The 27,983-nt window shown below is 39.9% G+C and overlaps 1 protein-coding gene across 5 annotated transcripts; it reads right to left on the reverse strand.

The window, feature by feature from the left end:
- Nucleotides 1-1,862: 1,862 nt before the first annotated feature.
- tent5c (terminal nucleotidyltransferase 5C) lies at nt 1,863-27,301 on the reverse strand. 5 transcript variants are annotated; one of them, XM_086006779.1, is made up of 3 exons: nt 27,095-27,301; nt 17,995-18,094; nt 1,863-6,450 (listed from the first exon to the last, which is right to left on the reverse strand). In XM_086006779.1, exon 3 carries the CDS (start codon nt 6,423-6,425, stop codon nt 5,271-5,273), a length of 1,155 nt encoding a protein of 384 aa, XP_085862905.1. In that variant the 5' UTR covers nt 6,426-6,450; nt 17,995-18,094; nt 27,095-27,301; the 3' UTR covers nt 1,863-5,270. The 5 variants fall into 5 exon arrangements, with proteins under 5 accessions (XP_085862905.1, XP_085862906.1, XP_085862909.1 ...); XM_086006780.1 differs by lacking the exon at nt 27,095-27,301 and adding an exon at nt 26,713-26,901; XM_086006783.1 differs by lacking the exons at nt 17,995-18,094; nt 27,095-27,301 and adding an exon at nt 10,620-10,935.
- Between the last annotated feature and the right edge of the window lie 682 nt (nt 27,302-27,983).

The raw sequence follows: 27,983 nt of genomic DNA on the forward strand, positions 1-27,983 counted from the left end.
ATTCCAATAGCACCTTTAATGTAGTAAAATGTCCCAAGGCACTTCGCAGGAGCATGAAAATAATTTGAACACCAAGCCACACAAGGAGATTAGAACATGTGATCAGAGGTAGGTTTTAAGGAGCGTCTTAAAAAGAGAGAACTAAAGAGAGATGGAGAAGTTTAGGGAGGGAATTTCAGAGTTGAGAGCCTAGGCAGCTGAAGGCATGGCAGCCAACAGTGGAGCAATTAAAATCAGGGATGCAAGAGGCCAGAATTAGAGCGCAGAGATCGGAGGGTGTTACAAAGATAGGAAGGAGCAAGGCCATGGAGGGTTTTGAAAACAAAGGATAAGAATTTTAAAACTGAGGCATTGCAGGACCAGGGTTCAATGTAGGTCAGCGAGCGCAGGGTTAATAGGTGAACCAGACTTGGTGCAAGTTAGGATATGGGCTGAAACAATTAAAGTAGTGATAATTGTGGTTGTGTCAATAAATAGTTTAGTGCATGACCTGCTTCTTCAAATGATTTAGCAAGAAAGGGTTAATTACTCAGTAGCTTGGAGGCATCCTAACTGAGGGCGTGCGAGGTGAATTCAAATTCATTCCCAACTAGATGAACAGCTTGGCAAGCCAAACTTGGGCATCATGAAGTCCTAGATCCAAACTGGGCAGTAAACCCAACTGGTTCCTTAGGGATAAGTTTAAGGTGAAGGGGTTAAGTATTAGTCTGATGCATTCACATATTTGCCAGGATGCCAAACTCAAGTGTTCTTTCATTATACTGAATTTTCCACTCAGATTCTTGTGGCCTCAGACTGAAATTTAAGGTGGAGGTAGGGGCTGCTTTGTGCTATGGGCCTGCACACACAAGCAAACTAATTTTAAGTAGGATATTTGATGGCACGGTGTAGATTGCGTTTAAACCAAAGGGTTATTGAAAAGACAATGTCTTGACCCACTATGCCCCCCAACACAAGTCAGTTCTAGGTCTTTTATGCAATCACAGAAGAGATCCCTTCAGTTTCTTCTTTTGGGGGTAAATAATGAAGAAGTGTACTACATTAAAATTTTGGCCCTCCTGAATTAACATTTAAAAAAAAAAGGGCAAGGTCTAGTTGAGATTACTTTTAAATAGGTGACAAATCAATTCAACATTCCTCTAAAGGCCAACCTGACACCAGTACCACATTGCTGGAAATATCTTGAGAAGATTATTGAACTTTAGGTTTACCTCTATATTTACCTATTCACAGACTGCAACACTCAAGTGAATGATTATACTGCCATTCATTAAAAAAAATTAAAAGCATCAAGCTGTAAATAAAATCCATAGGAGTCCTTTTTAAAAAAAACTCACCGCTTCAAATTTCCTACCCATCCATGTATTAGATAACTACAATATAGCCTTTAACATAGTAAAGTTCTCAATGTGCTTCACAGAAGCAAAATCAGACAAAAAAATTGACAGAGCCAAAGGAGGAGACATTAGGATAGGTGATCAAAAAAGGTAGATTTTAAGCAGCGAGAGCAGGGTTGGAGGGGGAATTCCAGAGCTTAGTGCCTAGATGGCTGAAGGCAAATAATCTATATGGCTAAAAATTCACAGTATCCTTCACTCAAACTCAAAGCTATGGGAATAAAGTAAAGTTACTACTGAAGATGCATTACTCAGCATGTCATATACAGGATTGTAATCAGACTTGTGCAGAAATTCAATGACTTTTCTACACCATCCAGACCTTGTATGATCTGGCACATCCAGTTTGTTCCCTTGCTCCATAATACCTGCAAACCACAACACAAGTGTCTCGATTTTTTGTAGGACACAAATAAAGGACACCAATCAGCAAATTGGTTTAAAAATAAAACAAGTTCAGTTGAGTTGACCTTTCATTGGGTAGTCTTTATTGTCAAATAGGGACCAAAGGTCTACAGGTTCTCTGGTTTGTACAAAGCATGTACAGGAGCACAACACAATCTGGAAACAAATTTGTTTTTAATATACAAACAGTGCCAGTAACAGCTCGTAGAGTAAATCTGGAAATAAAAAGTTTTAATTCTCGCATGAGTAGAAGTCTCAGTCACAATCATCTTCATACTTTACTGTCTCACCCCAAAAAACAGAAAAAAGGTCGAGATTAGTTGTTATTTATTCTTTTTCCTCTGTCACTAGTTAACAGGAAAATAACTGGTTTCAGGGTATAAAAACACACTTACGTAAGAGAATTCCAATGCATCATTCACACAATCCTGAACTAAACATTACTCGCTGAGTAGCTGATTTAGCTGCATGTTTTGCAATTTTAATATGCAGTAGCAAGCTCCCGCAAGACTGAGCACACTTGTAGATCCCTGAAAAAAGGAACCATATAAAAATACCCTCTATACTTCCTTGTTGGTTCAGTGGGCAACTCCACCATGTGTTATAGCAACAAACCACACAGACCAGGAATGTCCCAGGTTTGATTGGCTGTCTGTGCTGTAGCTGGCCTCAATTTCCCCCCCCCCCCCCAGGAAAGAAGGCAACATTCCCATTTCAGGTCACTACCTAGTGACGCTCCTAGAAAGTGCATATTTGGTTGTCTATGAGGACAAGACCAGGTGCAGCTGTGATGCCCTATCCCATGGTTGAACAGTTCATTAACACCATTCAAACTATAAACAATCTCACTGAATTGTGCAAGATATCAGAAGACTGCCACTACCTGTAAAATCACACTGCAACAGAAGTCAACACTATAGAGTTCCCAGTGCAATAGAAAGGATCGAATGTGTAACTTAGAACTCGTGGCTTGCTCCATTTTCCTTGCATGAAACAGGTTCTAGACATACTGGGCAGCAGGTTTCCTTTCATGCACACAATTCTAATAAGGATTCACTGCTGAGCTCATCTGATGAGTACTTCTGGTGACTGATGTTGCAATATGAAGATATTGCACAATGCACTTCAATTAATTTTACAATTTAACCTAGGGCTCTTAACTGCCCATGTTAGCTAGCATTATTTTATTTTTTTAATTATAACTAAGTTTTACTCCTCAAGTATTCTTTGAGGAAATCATACTCCTGTTCAACAAGTGGCAATAATAAACAGCATCAAAAATATATGCAAACCCTTTACATTTGCAAAGTTCTAGTCTGCTATTTTCAGTTTCATGTATTCCAGAGCTGGTGTTTTGAAATTCAGCATACAATTTTTATTGAAGTTATAAATTGTCAATAACCTTTGCCCCCTGCACTTCACAGTACAGCAATACTATGTTCACACTGAATCTGGAATGTGTGCTGGACCAGTACTCATCTGGCACTGACTGCATTTATTAACGCATAAAAGTGTAATGAAGTCTCAAAGGACAAGGCCTTACCAATAGTACACTGTTTTTTCATTTTTAGGTAGAGTAGAAATACTGCATAATTATATTGTTTTTCTGGTGTTTACATTCATTCTAACGAGGAGTACAGACAATTTAGTTATTTGGTGAATTTAATTGATTCTAGGTGAAGAGACTCAATTTATGCCCTCCCTCCTTGCCTTTCCTCTCCTGCAGTATTTAAACCAAATGGGATATTAATGAGTCAGCTTCAGGCTCAAGTGCATTGGCTTCCGAGCCCGTATGAGGGGCTTCAGGAAATGCTCTTCATTCTGATCAATGATTGAGAGAGCTAGCAATCCCCAAGTTGCATTCAAAAAGCAAACTGAACAAGAACACAAATCTGGTCCAGAGCAAAATGTGAATCAAATTTCAGCAAGCTATGCCCTACCTTGAGTGTACATTAATATCTGAAGTCATCCAAATCTATCTCAAAAAGAGATCATTTGCCACTCAGCAATTCACTCGATTTAGACAATAGCTCGGCATTACTGTAAAAATGCTAAGAGTTTCTCTACCTGGAATTCAGCAGAATCCACATTTCTTTTATACCATGAACCAAATTTTTGACAGCCAGCATGCCACACACTGGCCAACTTAGAATCCATAAGCTTCAAATTACATTTCTATCTATTCTTACTCCAGTATACTCACTGGTGTGAATAAAGGACACAGATTAAGAATTGACACTTAGAGACCTCAGACCTCTTTACTGGGCTGGAGAAGAGTACAATGACTTCAGTATACTGAAACTTCCATTGCTTGGGAGTGAGGTTTAGATTAAAAGGCTGATGCAAGCAGCCAAAAAAAAAAACTATTTATACTCTACCGTTATGGTGCCGAAGCAACAAAAGCATTAGCATAATTTTCTGCACCAAAATAATTCAACATTGTAGCTCACTCTAGGAGGCTGTACTGAAGTCATTAACATGAACTAAATTGGGAGAGAATATAACTAATCTTCAAGATCTCAGCTCAATTTTCTGAATAGGTTTAGAGTTTGTACAAAATAAAAGGGAACATTATAGTTCTGAAATGTTTCCTTCTAAAATGTTTTTGCAACAAAGAACTTATCAAGTTTTATTTATCCTCAACTTTTCAAATGATGTCAAGTAATTTTGTCATTTATTCAAGAGGTAGAAATTTTCATGACTCATTCTCATTGCTTAATATACCAATGGCCCACCCTGGGAAGATGTAAATAAATAATGAGCCAACCGAAATAGTCACCTGCCTATCTGTACAATTTGGTTTGCAGTTGTGCACTAGAGCTATGCAGCTTTATACCACAAGCACACTATATTCTCTTGCCTCTTCCCACCCACCCTCCCCATGAGTCGCTACAGGAACTACTTACCATGTTGCCGGAAATGTGAGCTATAAACTACAAATTTCTAGGTTTATGGTCTAGCATTCAAAAAAAAGTTAGAGGAATACTACTCACCATTGTGCATCCCCTACATTTAGTTTTGTCATCCCCTACATTTAGTTTTGTAAACATCACCATTAGACTAGTTTGTTTTTCTTTAATGCTGAATTATTTTGTGAACACTTATTTACTCTAAAAGTTAACAAATTAGTTATTAGTACACAGTGCAAGGAAGATAAATATCCATTTTGGATTCCCTTTATAGAAAGTGAAAGTTACAATTCCAGAACACTATGACACAGTGTACTATCAGGACCCTTCCTAAATGTGTGCTCCACCCAACATAGTGCCATTTTTTTTGGATCTTCCCTATAGCAAAAATTAATGTGTGCATATTATCCTTGTATTCTCATTGCAGTTTAATACATGCAACATGTACAACAGCCATAGGGGGTGCTCCCTTCTCAGCTAATGTGAATGAAGAAGCCATTAAGGTGAGCTGAGCTTCGTCGATCTGCACACAAGTCAACTGTGAACATAGCATTACTTATTAGTTGCAGGGAAGCCAGGTAGGATAAGATTGTTGGTATGAGGTGGCAGTGTGCGCTACATAGTAGTTGCTAAAGTTTGGATCACTGACATATGGAGCAGGCTGGTAATAGCAAGTGACATTGGTGACACTGGGGATGATGTTCTGCTCTGCCAGCACCCGGAGGGCCAAGAGGCTGATTAGGTTGAGAGTTTGGCGTCTTTCATGTCCCATCAGACAAACAGTGCTCTCATTCACAACGTGCCGCAGGATCATCAGGTAATCATATTTGCTTTTCTCCTCTCCAATGAAGTGGTTCTGGAGGTAGACTTCCAGTTTTCTCTGCTGTTCAGTAATGTCTGGGAAATCAATAAAGAAACGGGAACACATGTACCGCTCTAAGGATTTGATCACTTCTTCACTGGCTGGCTTGAATTCTCTGACCAGAAGATTACAGTATTTCAGCAGTCCTCCTCCTCGGATTTCCTCTGGAGTCTTGGTTGCAATTAGTGTATTCCTAAGGTGGCCTAATGCTTCCTCAAAGTCCCCATATACACTTTCCCCAATCACTGTTGGGTGAAAGTGCTCACTCATTGGGTTCTCAGAGTAATCATAATAAAATAAGAGAGAATCCAAGATGATCTGGAAGGAATCGACACTGAACTCAAACTGTCGACGTAGAGAGTCCACAAATTTCAACTCCACATTCTTGCCATTATTGTTGGAGAGGGAGATCAAGCTCCAACGATCTGTATCTGTGCAAACTTTCACCATTTTTTGCACATAGACCTCCTTGAGTGTAAGTGGTGTGATTCTTTCCTTGTTGACTCCTTCTGGAAGAAACTCCAACAGACAACTCAACACCACATCTTTTACCAACTGGAATTCAGTTTCCCCTGGCAGATCAACCCCAAAAATTAAGTCCAAATCTTTGTAGTTTAAGCCATTATCCTTTACTAGGACATGGCTGGCTGCGGACCCATTAAGACGGATATCCCGTACTAGAATTCCACTTTCAAAGAGCCTGGTCCTTACAATCTTAACCACATCTTTGAGTCTGACCTCTAATGTTGGAAAATTTCCACGGCCGTGAATAAGGACCACCTCAGTAAGGACATCATTCAGACTGCTCACTTGATCCCAGCTCAGCACACTAGTGGCTTTATTTTCTGCCATATTGAGTCTTTGGACTTCAAATCAGCTGGAAAGAAAAAAATATATTACATCACACCTACTTTTACACATAAAATAGCACCTCTTTTGAAAGAGATTGTGACAAAACAATAAATACACCAAGAATAAAAGTCCCAAATATTCAGCTCGAGAGTGAAAAAGGGCCATTAAAATTTCTAGGTTGTTTGTTGTGTATCAAGTCTGAAATTACAGGTTAAAAAGGGGTTGGAAGTTTTCATCCTATACTTAAAAGTTCACTAGTATTTACTGCCCATTTATAACAAGAAATCTTTGCATTGCATTAAGTAAGGACAGTTGGAAACTTCAATTTTAGCATATTACAATAGCATTAGGACTTTAAAAATTTAGATTTTCAGCAAGTTCATTGTACCAATATCAAATGTGTAGCAGCTACTGGAGCCAGTATATTCAGCAGGTACCAACCCAGCTGATTCTCCAACTAAAAAGTTAATTAGTTACATAGTGGTTATTTGCTGTGTTCATACTGCACTAAGGTCATTCAAGTTCATGTCAGGGTACCTTGACAATAGTTATTTTAGAGCCATAGGTCACAAGAAACCTATCAATTGCTGCAACCATTACTCCAGACTTCAAAAAAATGAAATGGCATATGTGAAATCATTATTTTGTTTAACAGACTCCAAACTACCTCATCACAGAGGGTCTCAAACATGGTTTTACAGCAAGATAAAATATCCAGTAATTTGTGGGATTACGCCATGAAACAGCTTCTACCCCCAGGCCAGAAGACTCATGAATGTATAATTTATTACTGTTGTTTTATTTATTATTACTGTATTTCTATTAGTATTTTATCATTGTTATGCCATATTTATTCCAATGTTGGGAGGACTCAAAAATCAACATTTCATTGTGCAGTACACACATCTGCTGCATATATGGACAAATAAAAATTGAATTGAATCAACTTGCCATTAGAAGGGTTGAATTTTCAAAATGATTAAAAAAAACTTGCATTTATATAGCAACGTGCACAACCTCAGGACATCCCAAAGCAATTTACAGCCAATTAATTGCTTTTTGAAAAGTAGTCACTGCTGCAATGTAGGAAACACAGCAGCCAAATTAATCAAAGCAAGCTCCCACAAACAGCAATGAGATAAATGACCAGAGATCGCTGACAGAGGCAAGAGCACTGACTGAATGCAACTTGCATCTCCTGAATTACACCAAATTAAAGAGGTTAAACTTTTGTAGAAACCCATTTCATGAACATTATAAACTTATACTGAACTGAGTCAAGCAGTGCAGTTGGATTAGTTTTAGATTGCTCTAGCAAAGAACCAACACCGACACAAATGAGTCAAATGACCCCCTCGGTGCTACTAGCACAAAGCTACAATGCATATTTTGCATTTCTATTTATTGTAGGAACCCAGTTCTTTTTTCAACAGAAATTGGGGAAGTTTTTAAAAAAGAAACTGAACAGCTTGACAGAACTTTAAATGCTAGTTGATAAATGCTTTAGATATTAGTGCTTGTTGGAGCATTCAAAGACTAATCACACTGCTACTCTCTTCCTGCAGCCCTAGATCTTTCTCTGCTTCATATATTTATCCAGTTTTCTCTTAAAAGATGCAGTGATCCTTGCATCACCCACTTCTGGCAAAATAGTCAATGTTCCAACAATGTACAGACATTTTTCCTAACCCCACTCCATGAGAAATTTTAAATTGATGATCCTTCCTCAATGACTTCCCAACATCCTGCCAAAATCCTAAATCACTTTTTTTTTTTTTTTTAAATAAAAGTCCAAGACTCCTCTTTGCTTTCTCTGCTCCGGTGAAGAGATCAAGTACCACAAGTCTCTCCTCATAACTTAGTTTTCATCCCTGGCATCATCCTATCCTGGTGAGCCAACATTGTACACTCTTAACAATGGTATTCTCAAAATGGTAAAGTACTACAACTGTGGCCTAACCAAAACTTTGTATAAATGGATTACTTCTTTACTATTGTACTATTGTACTCTTTTATAAAACCCAAAATGCAGTTGGCTTTTTAAAAATTAATAGCTTCATCTACCTGCACTCCCAATTTCAGGGAATGATGCATGTGAACTCCTGAGTCACGCTGTTCATCTACATCATTCAGCATCTTTGCATTGACTGTATACTCCCATTCCTCATTTTCCTCTAAAAATGAATTACCTCAAGCCTATCCACATTAAATTACATCTACCACCTTGTCTTTGTCCTTAAAGTCTTTTAAAGTCTTTTTCCAGTGTCAAATTCCCTACTTATGTATCGTTAGCAAATTGAGGTTGTGCACCATATGCCCAAGTCACCCACATACAGTCCTAGAACAAAAAGTGAACCCACTGTGGAACCCCAGAAAACACTAATTCTAACCCTTCTCCAATCTGAAGACCTATTAACTCCAACACTTTGCTTCCTGTCGATTAGCCACCTTACGAGCCAGGCAGCTTCACTTCCTCATACCATACACCTGCATTGTTCTAACAAGTCTCTGGAGATGTTATTGAACACCTTCTGAAAATCCATATTTACTCTACCACTTTACCAATTCAGTGACGGTCAAAAAACTCATCTGTCAAACATTACTTGCCTTTGACAATCTGTTCTAGCTGTCCTTGATTATCCCATGCATATCTAAATGCTTACCAACTTGATCTTCAATTAATGGATTTTAAGAGAGTTTGCTCAACAGATATTTGTTCAACCTTTCTTGAACAGAGGTGTTAAGTTAGGGACCCTCTAGTCCTATGCCACAATTTGCACATCTGAAGAGGATTAACAAAAACTAGGTTTTATAAAACTGGGTTGAATTAATCCCCTGCAATAAACTACATTAAGTTTGGCAAAACCTGATATTTGCTTAAATACACTTAATAGGTTAACTGTATCCTTGGTTAACTGTATCCTTCACATGCCTCTACATAAATACCTTTTGCTCAGATAATACAACCAAAATCAGATTAATGCAAATTCTTACAATCTAAACAACAGTTAACTTTTTCACATTCTTACACTTGCTGCAGCACAAGAGTTAGTGGCAATGATGAGCAAGTCTTTCTGAACCCATGTTATGATGGGGAACATCCAAGCCAAATTGTTCACATACATTGCCTTACTGATTAATATCCAACAGTGCCAATGTTGAAGTCATTAAGGAAGGGACCTAAAGCACTTAAAACACCAAAAAGTGATCTTGGGAGCCTCAAATTCCATGGATAGCAATCAAATTCAAAAATTTACAATAGCTAGTTTTACTCACTCAAAATTTAGCCAAGCTATTTAGCTATACTGCCTACATTACTAAAGCCACACACCCTTACAGGGTCATTTAGATATCTGGTATGCCACAGAAAAATAGAGTGCATAGTAACACTTATAATGTGGTTATGAAAAAGCATAACCAACACACACACACTATTACAGGATTCTTAGAATTGAATTATAAGCACAACATCCCATTATTCATACATTTGAAAAATAGTCTCACCAAAATAAGTGAAACCATTTCAATCTTGATTTTTTTTTAATTAAAATATATATCTGATTTCCCTAGAAAATTAAAGTAGAAAATAATGTCAGATATTATGGTTATTTACAGCTAGAAATATATTCAAACTCACCAACATGAAGCTTAAATAAATATTTTTAAACCCACAACTTTAAATGTTATTTGCTAGGGAACAAAACTGTGAAGTTCTTCAGTTAGTTGAACCACAGAATACAAACACCAAGGGATTAAACTGGGTAAAACAAGCTATTAGTTTTAGTTTCTTTAAAATTGAACTAGATTACCTTATTACCTAATTAGGTTGCAAAGTAACACTTGCCAAATAATAACAAGACGAAATAACTGAACGCCTTTCCTGCAAAAAGAACATTTTGGTGGACTAGAAAGTGAGGAAGCAAGGCACTTTCAGTTACATCTTACAACATTCTACTTAACCGAAAAGCATAAAGCGAAATTCTAGAGCCACCCACATCTCGGTGCACACAGAACAAACTCTACAGTCCAGTGAGTACCCCACTGCCGACCCTACTGCAATTTATAGGCTTCAGACCGCTTCACAGGCAACCATTCCTGTACCTTTCCACCGCATTAAACCCACCTGCAGCACATATTAGCAAGAGCGAAGACCCAACTTCAACAGAAATGCGCTCTGCTTTTATTAAACTGCACCTTTTTGTGTCCTGGAATAAACACCCTTCACGCACTTTGTTCTTTTCTCGCACAATTTCGTTGCAAAGGATCCAGCTAATCGGCATTAATCCGAGCGGCCCACCCGATTGGCTGCCGGTTCACGTGTTGTTGGGAGTGTTTAAATAATAGCGGTGGGTTGGTAACTGAGAGCCTTCGGTTTGGTGATATCATTACACTGTTATCTAAGGTATTATTATACAACTTCAACTCGTTATGGTGACTGCACAACAACAGTGATATTTAAAGAGGCACTTTGTTCATCGTGAAACAGTGATAAATATTTTGTTTACCAATAAACTATGAATTGTATTGAAATGCATCATCAAATGATTTGCACATGTCAATGCAACAAAAATATTACGAGGTTCATCTTCCTCATTAATCAAAAATATGATTGCCAAAGTATATATATTTTTAAATTATCGTTTCCCTTTAAAAAAACACTTTTTTAAATATATTTCTACAAAGGTTCTTTCCCTTGCATTTATTCTTCTTGTGCTAAACCATATACCATTGCCCCATTTGTAATGTTTGTGGTCTGGATGACCCCGTATCTCATTTTTTTGTTAACTGTGAGAGGGTGCAGCCTCTGTTCAATTATTTGAGGGGGCTGCTCCTCAACTTCTGGCTCCATCTCCGTCCAACGCTCCTGATCACCCGGTGTGGAGGACCAAGTCGTCGCAGGGGGTGGTCGCTCTGGCTGCCTGCCTCTCCTTCGCGGTCTTGTCCACACACGAGTGACCCTGGAGAGGGAGCATGCAATGTCCATCGGTACACTTGAGGCCTTCCACGACTGGTGGGTACCACAGGGACTGGAGTGTTTAGTGGACAACAGGAGCAACATTATCATTTAATTTTATAAGTTTCCTTTGTTCCTTATTTTATGGTTAAGTTCTTTTATTAGTTGTACCCCTTAAAAAAGGGGCACATTTTTTAAAGAAATGGTATTCAGTTGATGGCACTGGGGCAATCCAGTGTCTCCTTATCGGTCTTCATAAAAAGGTATACCATTGCCTGCCTGAGAGAATGGAGCAGTCACCTGCTCACCGTTAATCCCACTCTAACCAGCTAACACAGACTGAGGCGAGCAGCAACCCCTATTTGGGCCTGGCCAAAATAGCCATCAACTGGTCCAGGCAGCGGGCAGTGGAGGGGGTCGTTCGGCCCAACTGCCTGCCTCTCTTCTGCGGCCACGTTCGTGCCCGGGTGGCCCTGGAGATGGAGCACGCGGTGTCCGCCGGCACGCTCGAGGCCTTCCGTGACCGGTGGGCACCGCGGGGACTGGAGTGAATCATCACCCCCGGCAACCAAATCTTAATTTAATTTGTTACCTTGCATTTGATGTATTTTTGTTAAGTTACAGTTTTTGTTTATTGATCGCACCAAAAAATCAACCCCTATTTGGGGAACAGCTCCCCCTTTTGGAGAAATGGTTGATCTCTGCTTGCAGGCTCCTGTTGAGGCCACACCACCATCATGAGTGCAAATTACTCACCATTCTATGGCACATTGTGCTGCTACTTAAGTTTGAACGAAAATATTTTAGCATCCTATTTTACCAATAAAATAGTGAAACTCTTCCTCAATATCACTCATTTTAATGGTGTTATTGCAAAATGAGAATTAATTGCTACCTTTTACAATGACTATTTCTGATAGAACAGACTTTGGGACCCTTTAATACTACTTTTCCCATGACAAACAAGAAATATGAATTAATTTACTTACCACAAAACATATGAAGCTCGGCTGGAGAGTCACTCTTTATGTGAAATAACACATGCCCTAACAGGTTACAGACACAGATTATCTGGCTTGTTCTCTGCTATGCAACTTGGGGGTCCTGGCCTAAAGTTTCTCTATATTCTACTAATATTCCAAAGATAGTAAGAGACAGACAGCCTATTGTCCTTTTAAATGTCATACAAATCGTTTTGATGTTGGAGAGGAATTTCCCTTTTTCCCACACTTAGCCACCAGTTCAAATCGTGGCTCCTCTGCCTGATAGCAACCCAATCCGCTGTTCCACACAGATTGTGTTCTGCAAAATATACCCCTAAATTCCAGGCCAGTGTGAGATCAGAATGTGTAATTCAACAGGGTTTAAATTGCCAAGTGTGTACCAGAGTGTAGTCACTATGGGATTCCCTCTGGCAATAACAGTAGCTGCATATAAGCAGCATATCAGCAATTCAGTTGATGTACATTGCACAGTGGCCAGACAGAGATTAAGTACTTTTACTAGTCACATCAATTTCCATTGATCTATGAGGCACATTCCACTACTCATTATAAAAGAAAGGACTTGCATTTATACAACATCTTTCACGACCTAAGAACGTCCCAAAGTGCTTTACAGTCAATGAAGATTTCTGAAGTGTAGTCACTGTTGTAATGTAGGGAAATGCAGCAGTAAAGTTGTGCACAGCAAGGTCCCACAAACAGTAGTGAGATACTTGACCACATAATTTTTTTTAAGCGATGTTGGTTGAGAGAACTCCCCTGCTCTTCTTCAAAATAGTGCTATGGGATCTTATACATCCACCTGAGAGAGCAAACAGGGCCTTGGTTTAACATTGCATCTGAAAGGCAGCACCTCCAACAATGCAGCACTCTCTCAGTACTGCACTGGAGTGTCAACTTAGATTTCTGTGCTCAATCTCTGGAGTGGGACTTGAACCCACAACCTTCTGACTCAGAGGGCAAGAGTGCTACCCACTGAGCCACAGCTAACATTGTGCTCAAGTACCTGAAGTGGGGCTCGATCCCATGACTTGCTGATTCAAAAGTGGTAGCACCACCACTGAGGCAAGCTAACACTTAACAAATCAGGAAGGGACGACCAAGTGTTGTACTCCTGACTGAAAAAAATGGCATGATACAAAACTGTCTTTTTTTTGTGGAGAGAGGGAGAAAGCAATATAAAATAGAAGCAAATTAAACTACAACATTTTTTTTGTTATTTTTCTCCTCGTCTACTGAAGATGTTGACTCTTTGCTGGAGAATGATTTCACAGTTGTTAGTTATTCCCCAGTATCTTGCTCAAGAAGGCTTTATTTATCTGTGAACTTTGACAGTGCCAACATTCAATCTTGAGGGCATCATAGCCAAGGCCAATTGTATTCTCAACCAACAACAATGCACAGACATTTGCAACAGGAGTCCTTGGCTAGTGATCAGGAACAGAAACCCAGGTAAGTTTTTCCAATTGTAGCATTCCCTACTCGCACCCTTGTGAAGATCAGCCAATTTAGTAGAAACTAGGAATTGAACCTTGGACTCCTTCTGTATGGCTCAGCTACTTCAGCTGAAGAGTGACTCACAAACAATGTTATAAATTACTTTGGTTATGCTCTTCAGAAAGATATATATAAAACGTCCCGTAACAGTACAACCAATTTATTTCCAAGAATGGTGTTCCATATTTATAATAGGATACTTTAAATAGAATAGAAAAACACCATTTACACTGGCTAATCTCTGGCAATTACTGGGGAAGAATAGATCTCAAACTGACCTGTTTCAATAAACGATTACATTACTGTTTGGAAAAGTGAGAATTGGGGCCATTGAGGCACTGCTTAACTCTCACACATCTTAAAAAGATGGGAACTCCATACCCTGGACGATTAAAGTTACCCTGGTTATAACACTCAGAAAGAAAGTTAACAGTAGGAATAAAAATATTTCCACAGCTATGACATCACAGTGACATCATAAACTAGTTTCAACTGATTTCATCGGCTGCAAAAACACTGATTATATTTTTCCACTTTTCATAAGATGCTTGCAAGTCCTACAGATGGAATATGTCATAGACATTCGTGTAATATAAAATTATCACCACTTGTGTGACTGACCATAATGCACTCATGACTTTGTAATTCATGGGTCAGTCTCACTAAGTGTCACATGTATCTCAGTGGGTAGCACACTTGCCTCTGAGTTGTGGGTTCAAATCCCAATCCAGGGACTTAAGTACATAAATCTAAACTCACACTGAGGGAGTGCTGCACTGTCAGAGGTGCTGTCTTTTGAATGAACCATCTGTTCTCTCAGGTGGATGTAAAAGATCCCATGGCACTATTTTGAAGAAGAGCATGGGACTGATCCCTGGTGCCCTGGCCAATATTTATCCTTCAATCAACATTAAAAAAAACAGATTATCTGGTCATTATCACATTGCTGTTTATGGGAGCTTGCTGTGTGTGAATTGGCTGCTGTGTTTCCCACATTACAACAGTGACTCCACTTCAAAAATACTTCATTGGTTGTAAAGTGCTTTGCGATGTCCGGTGGTTGTGAAAGGTACTATATAAATACAAGTCTTTCTTTCTTGTGAAACTATTTATTAAATCACACTGTCCATGAGATTATTTACTTATTCAGTACATTTTTGGATTATGTTACTTGATCTCCAATGACTCTGCTTATCGAGAAAAATAAGAAAACCAATTTGTACATCTCTTTCTGCCACAATCTCTTCAATTCTTCCTGTCTCCCTTGCTTAGCCTTTCTGTTCATAGTCTACACTTTCTGTCTGTCTATTTCTCTCTCTCTGTGGCTCGCATATGCTTTATTTCATTATGTTCTTTAACTGTCTCATACAAACAGAATACATGTCAGGAAACAGTGACTTATAAAACATAGATCATTCATGTCACATTCACTATAACTCACACACATATGTAGCACCAGTGAGCAATGCAATCAGTGAGATTCTGGTTTATTTCAGGTAAACCACTGTTATCCAACATATATCCTCTCCACGAGCCAAACGTTTCCTTGTTTGAAAATTCTATGGTTTCTATATTCAACTGAATAAGCTCCCACTGAAATAAATAGATGTGTGTTCATTTTCCTTTTAACACATGTTTTACACTATTATATCTATGTTAAGCATTGTAGATTGTAGTTAGTTATATTTAGATGTAAAATCTGTTTTGACCCACATTTTCAATTCAGGTTTAGCCCATTATAAATTTCATATAGTCACCTACCACCATCTTTTTTCTATAAGCAGGTATGACATGCCATACACAAAGTACATGGGTACAGTAGTGTAATGGTTATGGTATTGGACTAGTACCCTCAGAGGTCAGCAATTCAAATCCCACTATAGTTGGTACAATTACATTTAATATCTCTGGTCATTTGTAGGCTAGCACCAGGAAAAAAGGACCATAAAAGCTGCTGGATTATTATTAAAAACCCAACTGTCTCACTAATATCATTCAGTGAAAGGAACCTACCAACCCTAACTGTGACTCTAGTCCACACTACATGGTTGATTCTCAATGCTCAGTGAAGCAGCCTAGCTAAGCTACACAGTTGTATGAACAATCACCAGTAGAAAGCTCACCATTTTCTCAGGGCAATAAATGCGGCCTTGCCCTTCCAGCATTGCCCAAATCCTGAGAACACATTTTTTAAAAGCAACACTCATATATATTTTTTAAAGCTTTTGTTTTCCTCTGGCATTATATATGGACACTAGATGTACATTAAAAGTATTTTTTAAGGTTTTCTTTAGTCTCTCCAGGTCAAGTACTATTCTGAATGAGAGGTTAAGTGATTGATCCACTCACAGGCCACTGCCAACAGTATTCTCAAACCACTGGTCTATGAAACTGGGTGAAAGTCAAGTCAAGGATGAATTCCCTAATTTTCCATGTGGGACTTGCTTGGCCTTCCCTAAGCATGCCCCCCCCACCCCCACCCCTCCACCCTCCCCACCAGCGCCCCACATAACACCACAATTAAGATTCCTATTTTATCCCTTTGGAGAATCATAGGTACAAATCTGGTCCTGCCACTTTGTGGCATAGTGTCACTCTACTGGGTGGGTCCAACGATAAGAGAGCTCATTTTTGGCCATGTAAATGTAAGGAGTTGGCACATGAATGTTGATCTCCAAGGAGCTGAACTGTAGAAGCACCAAATGTAAAATGCCTATTTATGTCTAAACTCTCACCGAAATAATGGCTCTCGGGTGAGGGACCCCACCAGGTGACAAAACTTCAGGAGGAGGGGGGAGGGGAAAAGAAACGTGAATAACATGATTCAAACTGTCCCTTTCTTGCTGCATTTATCAAAAGTAGTAACACATTGATATTGTGAGTAGGTGGACTGAAAGTTAACACTTTGATGTGACTAAAGTTGTTTTTATACTGCTCATGTCACTTACTCCTAATATGCAGGTCTTTTGTATCTGGGAGCAACCCCAACCTAAACCTAAAATAACAACAGAGAATGCTGGAAAAACTCAGCAGGTCAGGCAACATCCGTGGAGAGAAATTTGAGTTGACGTTTCGGGTTGAACTTCAAAACTGGAAAGAAAATAAAAAGATCGAAGGCAAAGCTGCGATCGAACAAAAGAAGAAAAGGAGACAATAAAAGGTATTAGAAGCCAGATGAGATGGTAATGGACCCGTGGAGACAAAAGGCAGCTGAGATTAGGTGTGAAGTGTACTGGCAGGATAAGGACAGCTGCCAGGTGAGAGAGAGAAACAAAAGGAAAGGGGGGGGGGGAAAGGAGGACCCAAAACAAAGGGGTGGAAAAAATTAAAAGGAAAAAAGTAAGAGAGGCCGAGGTTATGATCTGAAATTATTGAACTCGATATTGAGTCCGGAAGGCTGCAAAGTGCCTAATCGGAAGATCGGAACCTAAACCTATTGGGGAACCTAAACCTACTGGATTTGTTAAGACAGGCAGTCAAGAAGACCGATTTTCAGTGGGTTGTCCTTACTGGTACTGGTCTACTTGGCTCCAGTAAACATACTGTTCCAGTTGCAGTGTAATTCCCTTGTAGTAGTTTCATAACGCAGCATTGTGACGTCAGTATGCAAATGCACGTAGCAAATAACATAATAATTGCAATCATTTGCTTGGCCAGATGCATGCACTATATGCTGGGATTCAGTTTCAGCGGTTGTATGGAGACTCGTACATTTAAGTCACTCTTCTGAAACCTCACCAGCAATAAAAAAGTAGATTTAGTGTGCACTAATGGCACTCCAATACAAGTGACCGCAACTGAAGAAAAAAAAAGAAAGACTTGCATTTATATAGCGCCATTCACAACCTCAGGACATCCCAAAGTGCTTTAAAGCCATGGAAGTACTTTTGAAATAAAGTCACTATTGCAATATAGGAAATGCAGCAGCCAATTTGCACACAGCAAGGTCCCACAAACTGCAATGAAATAAATTACCAGGTCATCTGCTTTAGGTGTATTTCTTCAAATAGTGCCATGGGATCTTTTACATTCCCCTGTGAGGGCAGATGGGACTTCAGTTTAACGTCTCATCTGAAAGACGGATGCTTACATATACATTTGACTGATCACATACCTTTGTGTGAGTGTGTGCTTATAACTTGTGGCTGTTCACACCTTTCTTCAATCTGGAATCAATCCTTAGACCTCCACTTCCTACAATCCACAAAAATGACCTAAATGAAGGGATTAATAGCAGAAATTTGAGGTTAGCTGATGACAAAAAATAGCCTTGGTGAACAATATTGCATCGCGATGAAATCTATAGAAGTTCAACAGCTAAGAAAGAAAGAGCCTGTATTTATATGGTGCCTTATCAAGTCCTCAGGACATCCCAAATCACTTCACTACCAATTAATTACATTTGACGTGCAGTCACTGTTATGTAGGCAAATGCGGCAGCCAATTTGCGCACAGCAAGGTCCCACAAACAGCAATGTGATAATGACCAGATAATTTGTTTCTGTTATGTTGATTGAGGGATACATATTGGCCAGGACACCAGGGATAACTCCCCTGCTCTTCTTCGAAATGGTGCCATGGGATCTTTTACAACCACCTGAGAGGGCCTTGGTTTAATATCTCATCTGAAAGACGGCACCTCCAACAGTGCAGCACTCCCTCAGTACTACACTGGAGTGTCAGCCTACATTTTTGTATTCAAGACCCTGGAGTGGGACTTGAACCCACAACTTTCTGATTCAGAGGCAAGAGTGTTTCCCACTGAGCCACAGCTGACACTATACATTACCAAATGGTGTGTAATTTTATTCTGTGGCCAACACCCACTATGAAATAGACCACCTCAGTGCCAAGGATGCTGATTAGCGATAGAAACAGAGAGGTAAATGCCAAAAGCAATATTAGATCTAAACATATTTTCGAATATCAAAAGAGCAGTCGACCTTCCAATTAGACATCATAGAAAGGAGCATAAGGATTCGAGTTAAGGCTATCACTTTAAGGAAAATACAATCTATCCAAAGGAAAGTATGCTGTTAGATGTCAATAACACAGTTAATAAAATTCCTTATAATAATAACCATATTGACCAATCAGGTTAAATATATCTCTAGACAATATATTATTGCTATACCTGTACCATCTTTTTTCTCCACTTTGATTCCTTGAAACAAGTCCTGAAATTTGATACTAATATCTGAATGTACTAAAAGTTTCTGATTTCTAGATTGAATAGTGGCCAGAAGCATTATCCCACTCACAGGATTGCCACTGATTCCATCCCCTCCCCAGCTACTCTGTCAGGCTGAACCTTGGTATTCTGTTTGACCCTGAGCTGAGCATTAAATTCCACATCTTATCCATCACAAAGACCACTTACTTCAGCCTCTGCAACATTGTCTACCTCCCGTCTTACGTGCTCTGATGCTGCTGAAATCCTTATACATCCTTTTTTTTTACTGTAGACTTAACTACTCTAATACTCTCCATACCAGCCTTTCGAGGGAATCAATGGATATGGGGATAGGGTGGGGAAGTGGAGTTGAGGTAGAAGATCAGCCATGATCTTATTGAATGGTGAAGTAGACTCGAGGGGCCGTATGGCCTACTCCAGCTCCTTATGTTCTTATATTCATCCTCTACCCACCATAAATTCCAGCTTATTCAAAATTCTGCCACATGTCTCACACTAAGTCCTGTTTGCCCATCCCATTATCAATGACACAATGGCTTCCTATCCCCCAGCACATTACATTTCAATTCCTTGTCCTTATCTGGAAATCCCTCCATGGCCTTTCCCCATCATGTTTCTGCAATTTACTCCAGTCCTATATCCTGTCCCAAACACTCCACTTCTCTCTGACCTCCTGTGCACCCCTCACTCCCTTTGTCCTACCATTTGGCAGAGCCTTCAGCCACCTTGGAACTCCCTTTCTAAATCTATCCACCTCTAAAAACATTCTCAAAATGCATTTCTTTGCCCCACCTAATCTCTTTCCTTATGCTTATTTGTGAAGTGCCTTGGGACATTTTCCTGATGCTAAAGACACTACATAATTGTAAGTTGTTCTTGCTTTATTAAAATATAATAGATTTGTGATATTATATTTAGAATATTATAGCTATATAAATACAAGTTGTTGTTGTATTACATTCACAATACCTACAAAACACAATTGTTGCTTTTGAAAGCGTAAAGATTACATAGGATTACATAGGATATACGGCACAGAAACAGGCCATTTGACCCAACCAGCCCATGCCGGTGTTTATGCTCCACTCGAGTCTCCTCCCATCTTTCCTCATCTAAATCTATCAGCATAACCCTCTATTCCCTTCTCCGTCATGTGCTTGTCTAGCCTCCCCTTAAATGCATCTATACTATTCACTTCAATCACTCCCTGTGGGAGCGAGGTCTACATTCTCACCACTCTCTGGGTAAAGAAGTTTCTTCTGAATTCCCTATTCCCTAAAGAAAAAGCAACAAAACACTTCAAGACTTAATACAGGATAAACTGAGGTAATTAGGATTACTGCATTTGTCAAAATGAAGATTGAAAGGTGATATGATTAAGATTCATAAAACTATGATAGGAATAATTAAAGTAACTAGACGATAGTGGTTATTTCTGCTGAATAGGAAATATATAATAAAATGCATTTATATAGTTAAGAAGCGAATTGATAAACGAGGGTTTAAAGGTAAGCTCTTGATAAGTTACTAACTTGTGGAAAGCAGACAAATCAATTTCTCCTAGGCCTCTGATCAATCCTGTTTGTAAACTTCCAGCTTCTGGTTTCCTGCATGGAGGAGTTATCTCACCTCTGCTCAGAGCCTCTCCCTAATAGCAAGACTACAATTGAGAACTCACTACCTGGAGAACCCATGGAGTGATCCTACTACTTTATGATACAGTGTGACTGAATGTCATGGCACACCCTATTTTTTTTTAGATTTTTATGTTGTTTACATCTTTACAAAAGTATGATAATATCCAATTGTGAAATGGTTTCACACCATAATGTGAATGCCTCAACTCTGATACACTGATGAATATTTGTTAGCAAAGAGGCTGAAGTGACAATACGAACTATAAGGTCATTTTAGTTTTGATGGAGTTGAGGAACGTCTCCAATTCTGTGGGTGTGCATGTGCGTGTGTAAGGGGGTAGGGTTGCCAACTCTGTTCAGATATATTCCAGGAGGTTTCATCACATGACCTCTCGTCTCCAATCGTCCCGCCCCCATGCTTCTGTCATTGGTGGCCCAACACGTCCATCCTCGCGGCGTACTGGCGTACCGCCTTCCCGTACAACTTGGGAAGTGAACAGACTCTTTGTTACCCAGTTGGATGATTCCTGACCTTTTTTCCAATCTCCAATATTATAACAAAAAAAAGTGTTCAAAGAAAATCAAAATAAACACAATTTTTTTAATGTCTCAATGATTTTTCTCCCGAGATGCCTCCAGCAGTGTCCGGGAGAACAATCCTTAATTCTTGGAGACTCCAGGACATTGCTGGAGTGTTGGCAACCCTAGATATGGAAAGAGAGACAATAGTTACCCTATAATGTTTTATAATTTGTAAATAAATAACTTACTTAAGCAGAAACACTAATTGCATGAGAATACATTGATTTTCATTGATCACAAAAATATTTTGTAAATATGCAAATCTATTTATATTATTTCTTCTGATATTGATCATTTCAATGTACCAATGAAATTAAATGTACAGTATTTGCATGTTTGAATATCTTGTGCAGTTACAGATTATAATATATTGCTGCAGTTTCAGCAGGACAGCTGTTTTTTTCTGAAATGAAACTTTGGTTCCAATCCAGAAAACACAACAATTAAACTCGACCCAAATTGCCAAGTGTGACGTCAATCATCCTGTATTTTAATGAATTTTCCCGGATATCAGGGGACTAGAAGAGGCTTTACGCACCAAAGCTGTTGGGATACGTCAAATGGCTTTTAAACAACATGCCCAAAGCTGTAAGACCACGTAATAAAAAGCTATGTTGTTAGCTTGAGGAGGGAAATAGAGAGAGAAGAGATGGAATTAAGAGACTGACCCTTAACTTCATGTCTTGATCCAGGTTCCCCTCCCATCGTGCTGGTGGAACTGAAGGATTGATATGTTTCAATACTCAATAGAACATTTGTAAAGTTTAGAGTGCTTTCAAAATGTTTTAGTTCCAAAGTAACATGCAGCTCTCATTGAGAGGATAATATCTGAAGGAGAAAGCAAACAGAAGGGTAGAAGAGAGAAAGGGAAAGTGGCAAATCGGAGCCCAGAGAATGGCTCGGGCTTGTGTGGCCGACCTTTCGTTCTCCCCCCTCCAACGTTTGTGCAAAAGGGAAGCAAAATGAGAGATATATCCAAAGTTGCAGTTAACATTGTATCTAGTCCTACGGGAACCCCGATGCTGTGTGTATCACATAATAGAAACTACTGCCAGCTTGGATTCTAAATACCATGAAACAAATGCAAGTATCTCAGTTGGTCAGACTTAGTGTATCATTCACCCAGTTGCAATGCAAACCACAGTTTGCTTATTTAAGAAAAACATAGTTCCATTTTGAAACACCCCCTATCGCTCGAGTCCTCAATTTATTCCGCCAATTTTAAATTGAATTCTGGGGAGTCATTTGGAAATGTAAAATAATGGAATTGATTGAATTTCAGGATCCTTTGTACAACAGTAATCGAGTTGACAACAATCAGCATGGATATGGAAGGGGAAGACCCTGACCCTTTTTCACTTTTTAAGAAGAACATAAGAAATAAGAGCAGGAGTCGGCCATATGGCCCCTTGAGCCTGCTCCACCATTCAATAAATGTAAGAAGTCACACAACACCAGGTTATAGTCCAACAGCTTTATTTGAAATCACAAGCTTTCGGAGCGCTGCTCCTTCGTCAGGTGAAGTGGAGAAATGCATAAAGACACAGCTTATATAGTCAGAGAGTCATGTCAGATGTTTACAGGTAATGTTTCCAACTGCCATTTATCACACCTCGGCAGAGAGATAATCACAGCAATCAAAGGTGTGAATGGTGTCCAAACAGGTCAGTCAGGAAAACATTACATCAAAGAACAATGAGGTGGGGTCACAAGGGGTCAAATATTGCAGATGCTGGGGTCTGTATGAAAAACAAAAAAACAGACAAAAAACACATTTTTTTTGCTGGAAATCGCAGCAGGTCCGGCCGCATCTGTGTAGAGAGAACAAGCCAATGTCAACTCGAGTCTGGATGACCCTGCGTCAGGTGGGGTTACATGTAGCGTGACATGAACCCAAGATCTCGATTGAGGCCGTCCTCATGGGTGCGGAACTTGGCTATCAGTTTCTGCTCGACGATTTTGCGTTGTGTGTCTCGAAGGCCGCTTTGGAGAATGCTTACCCGAAGATCGGAGGCTTCTGCAATATCCCCAGCATCTGCAATATTTGACCCCTTGTGACCCCACCTCATTGTTCTTTGATGTAATGTTTTCCTGACTGACCTGTTTGGACACCATTCACACCTTTGGTTGCTGTGATTATCTCCCTGCCGAGGTGTGATAAATGGCAGTTGGAAACATTACCTGTAAACATCTGACATGATTCTCTGACTATATAAGCTGTGTCTTTATGTATTCCTCCACTTCACCTGACGAAGGAGCAGCGCTCCGAAAGCTTGTGATTTCAAATAAAGCTGTTGGACTATAACCTGGTGTTGTGTGACTTCTTACATTTGTCCACCCCAGTCCAACTCCGGCATCTCCACACCACCATTCAATAAGATCATGGCTGATCAGCGACCTCAACTCCACTTTCCCGCCGGATCTCCATAGCCCTTGATTCCCCCTAGAGTCCAAAAATCTATCTCAGCCTTGAATATACTCAAAGACTCAGCATTCACAGCCCTCTGGGGCAGAGAATTCCAAAGATTCACAACCCTCTGAGTGAAGAAATTCCTCCTCATCTCAGTCTTAAATGGCCGACCCCTTATCCTGAGACTATGCCTCCTAGTTCTAGACACTCCAGCCAGGGGAAACAACCTCTCAGCATCTACCCTGTCAATTCCCCTCAGAATCTTGTAAGTGACAGCTCACATGGACTCTGGTGAGCCCTATGACATGGAGCACCTGGACTTCCAAAAGGCTTTCGATAAAGTTCCACACAAAAGGCTAAAAATTAAACTCAAAACTGTGTGGATTCGGGGTAAACCCTGGGAACGGATCAGACACTGGCTGAAGAGTAAGAAACCAGAAGTACAAAAGCAAAATACTGCGGATGTTGGAAACCTGAAATCAAAACAAGAAATGCTGCAAATACTCAGGCAGCATCTGTGGAGAGAGAAAGTTAAAAACGTTAACTCTGTTTCTCTCTCCAAAGAAACTAGGAGTACTGGTTGGCAGAGTTAGTTATGTCATTGGGTGGAGGCAGGATATAGTCGGTGGTGTGCTTCAGGGCGACAGATTAGTGCAGCGGCCAGGCTAGTTCAGTTTCGCCAAGGGAGTGAATTGATTCGGCCCCATCATTGCTGCTGAGCTGACGGACAGGAATGTAATGGTAGTAGCGTTTCAGGGCTGGGTGTTGAAACCACCATTTTTCCTAATTTACACAAGGAACCTGAATTCAGAAACGCAATGCAAATGTTCAAATGGTACCAAACTAGAAGGGGCAGTGGAACTGGAAGGGACTGTGTTGAAATTTGAATAATTGGACAAGATACCTAAGTGGGCAGAACAATGGCTGATGGAATGGAATGCAGACAAGTGTTAAGTCGGACACTGTGGAAGGAAAACTAGATGACACACATACTCTCATCTGGAAAGGTGTCCAAATATCTAAGGATGGAGGTGAAAGAGTTTCAGAAGTCTTAATAGGCTTCAAGCTAAACAAGTCCAACCAATACAGGGCAACAATCAACACAGCCAAGGCCACGGGATATAAGTCAAAGGATCAAACTGTGTCGTGCTCTGTTTCACCCCCATCTGAATATTGCATCCAGATCTGATTGAGAAACAAGAGAGGTACCAGAGACAGTGCAGAGCAGAGCCACGTGGTGCCAGGGGTCTGAGTTCTAAGAAAAAATTGGAGAAACTTGGGCTTTTCAGCCTAAAATGGAGGTCTTAAAGGTGATATTTTGAGGTATATAAGGCAGTTAAAGATATCGAAAAAGTTAACCCATTAAACTGTAGTAGAACTAAGGGACACAGGTTCAAACTAATAAAATGTAATTTTAGGTTTGATATCAGGAAATTCTTCTTAATACAAAAAGTGATCTATATGCAGAATACAACTCCAGAAAGAGTAATGGACGCAAAAAACTCAAACCATATACGAAACAATTGCAGGACATTAGAATCTCTCGAGATGAATTATGGTGGGCCAAATGGCCTTCTTTATTGGTAATTATCTTGCGATCTCCTAAAGGCATATAAAGGCTGCTTCCTCTAGTACAGTGGGCTACCCTCCCAAACATTCATATGTGTTATATGTCTCGAGATATTTATGTCTTTACTATTATAAAACAGCTCAGCTACTGTCAATGGGGGTTCTCCCAAGACAGTTTTTAAATTACTTGTTAATGTAGATTCTCTGCTAGCAGAGGCGTTAATTAAAACGTAGTTGAGCGCTATCGGTTAGCCACTTGCTGGCACATGAGAAAGTATTGCATGCACTACTTTCTGTCCCCACCAGGCTGCGCTCAGCCTCCTCGATTTTAAGAGATTGTTTTAGCCACCCGAGTCCATCTGCTGTTACAGAATGTCTTGCCTTGCTAATCAGATTTGTAAAGTATCTTTCCTTTTTTAATATATTTTTACATTTAATACTGCACACACAGATCCCAAAGTACATTCAGTCTTTGTGTGTTTCAAAGCATTACCAAGACTACAGTAGCGTTTTTGATGTGATTGGAGATTTCAATTTTCCTAGTTTTTACTGTTTGATGTGGATTTCACGAATTCTTTGCACGAAAGTGGTTCTAAGGGCCAGGTGTGGCATGCAGACAGTAATCATTGAGTGACAGTTCCACCAATACATGCATCATTCATAATGAGCTCTGTATCAATATGTAGGTCCAACCAGTTGCTATTTCCCCCTTTCATACTGAGTCTTTGATGAATATTGTCTACTCTTTGAAGAAAAATCTTTCGATCCTTAAGGAGTCAAGTAAGTGCTCGCGCAGACACAAGCCCAATTTCCCTCAGCACCGTCTTACATGAACCAAACTGCAACTCCAGCTTCCTTTTAAAGATTGATGTTACATTCCCATATCACCCATACATCATGCACTATTTTAAATTAGGACTCGTTTTGTTCGCAGTCTAAGGTACAGATCCCAGACGTGTTCTTTATTTTCACTTTGTTGTTAACATTTTGTAGAACGATGTGTTCTTTTAAATAAATCTGTCACCAGATATCAATTTGCACATCATAAATTTTGAAAAGCGGCGTTCAAGTGTTAATGAGCAGCGTTCGCTCTTATGCCGGTAATATATGCATCTGCACAACTAAAACGGGCTAATAACTGATATATACAGAATATATCATATATTTTTGCTTAGACTTTTTTTAAGAGCGTGCTGACTCATCGCTACAAAATAATGTTAAAACTACTTCGTATGGAAGTAAAGTTTTAGAGCTTGGAATCCACTTTACATATTTCGGCTTAATAAACACGTCTTGCAGGGGGAAAAAAAACTTTTCCGTTGGATTACAGTCCTTACCAGACTGTGGATACTGTACCGACAACCTTTACCATTCACAAAATCTATTAGAATTGTACAGAAAATGAACAGGGGCTGCAACTGAATCCCAGCTCTGTCTTACCTGCTCTTCGTCCTCCGAATGCCATGACTTATGCAGTGATAAGATAATTATATTTATCGATAGTTTAGTGACACTTTCTATTAATTCTGTCAAGTTGCAAATAGGAGCTGTCTAACAAGATACACGGCGCTACACATGCTTTCCAAAGCGCAGCGCAATAGCTCGCAGTTCTACTGGAAGTTGCTAATTAACATTACCTTATTTAAGCATATCCATTATATATAGATACAGTCTCTATATGTATAAATTCGGTGTTAGTGTCCTTATCTGTCAGTGTATAAAAATAGTATTTGCTGACTCAGCGTATTAATGGTGGCGTTGCCGGCAATGAAATGTGACAGCTCACACACGGAGACACAACTCGCTGTGCGGTGTTACTCACCCCTGCAAATAGTGCAATGGAATTGCTGACCAACTTTTTTGGTGTTCAGAAAGTCACAGCCAAAGCTTCGTAAGTGAAATAAAGCATGATGTTTGTTTTAGAATTAATAAGGTGCTGGATTCAGTCCCACGTGAAGTCCTTGTTGAGTAACTTGGGAGGATCTTTCTCAGCCTGCGCGCTTCTCGTCCACCTATAAATGTGATCTGTCTCTCCGCATCAGTCTGTATAAATGGGATCTCAGCTCCAATCCTCTCTCTGATCCGTACGTAAACTTATCTCCATGGAGACAGTTTCGTCAGACCTGTGGGCTGAAAGCCAACCTGACGGTCCGAGGCCGGTAGCAACACCCCCTCTGCTGTCAGTACAAGCATACAGCAGCAATTCCACCAACTCCTTCTTCTTAGGCAGTCCCTCGGGACCGAGGATGACTTGCCAATTCCACCAACTGGGCAGCAAACAACAACAACTGGTATTTATATAGCGCCTTAAACGTAGTAAACCGTCCTGAGGCGTTTCACAGGAGCGATTAGCAAACAAAATTTGACACGGAGCCACATATTAGGGCAGGTGACCAAAAGCTTGGTCAAAGAGGTAGGTTTTAAGGAGCGTCTTAAAGGAGGAAAGAGAGGTCGAGAGGTGGAGGGTTTTCGGGAGGGAACTCCAGGGCTTAAGAACTAGCAGCTGGAGTAGGCCATTTGGCCTTCGAGCCTGCTCCTCCATTCAATAAGATCATGGCTGATCTTCTACCTCAACTCAACCTTCCCGCACTATCCCCATATCCCTTAATTCCCAAAAATTTATCGACCTCTGTCTTGAATATACTCAACAACTGAGCATCCACAGCTCTCTGGGGTAGAGAATTCCAAAGATTCACAAACCTCTGAGTGAA

This window comes from Somniosus microcephalus, chromosome 14 (assembly GCF_052327205.1).
Source record: "Somniosus microcephalus isolate GS21.2 chromosome 14, FLI_Smic_1.0, whole genome shotgun sequence".
Taxonomy (NCBI): domain Eukaryota; kingdom Metazoa; phylum Chordata; class Chondrichthyes; order Squaliformes; family Somniosidae; genus Somniosus; species Somniosus microcephalus.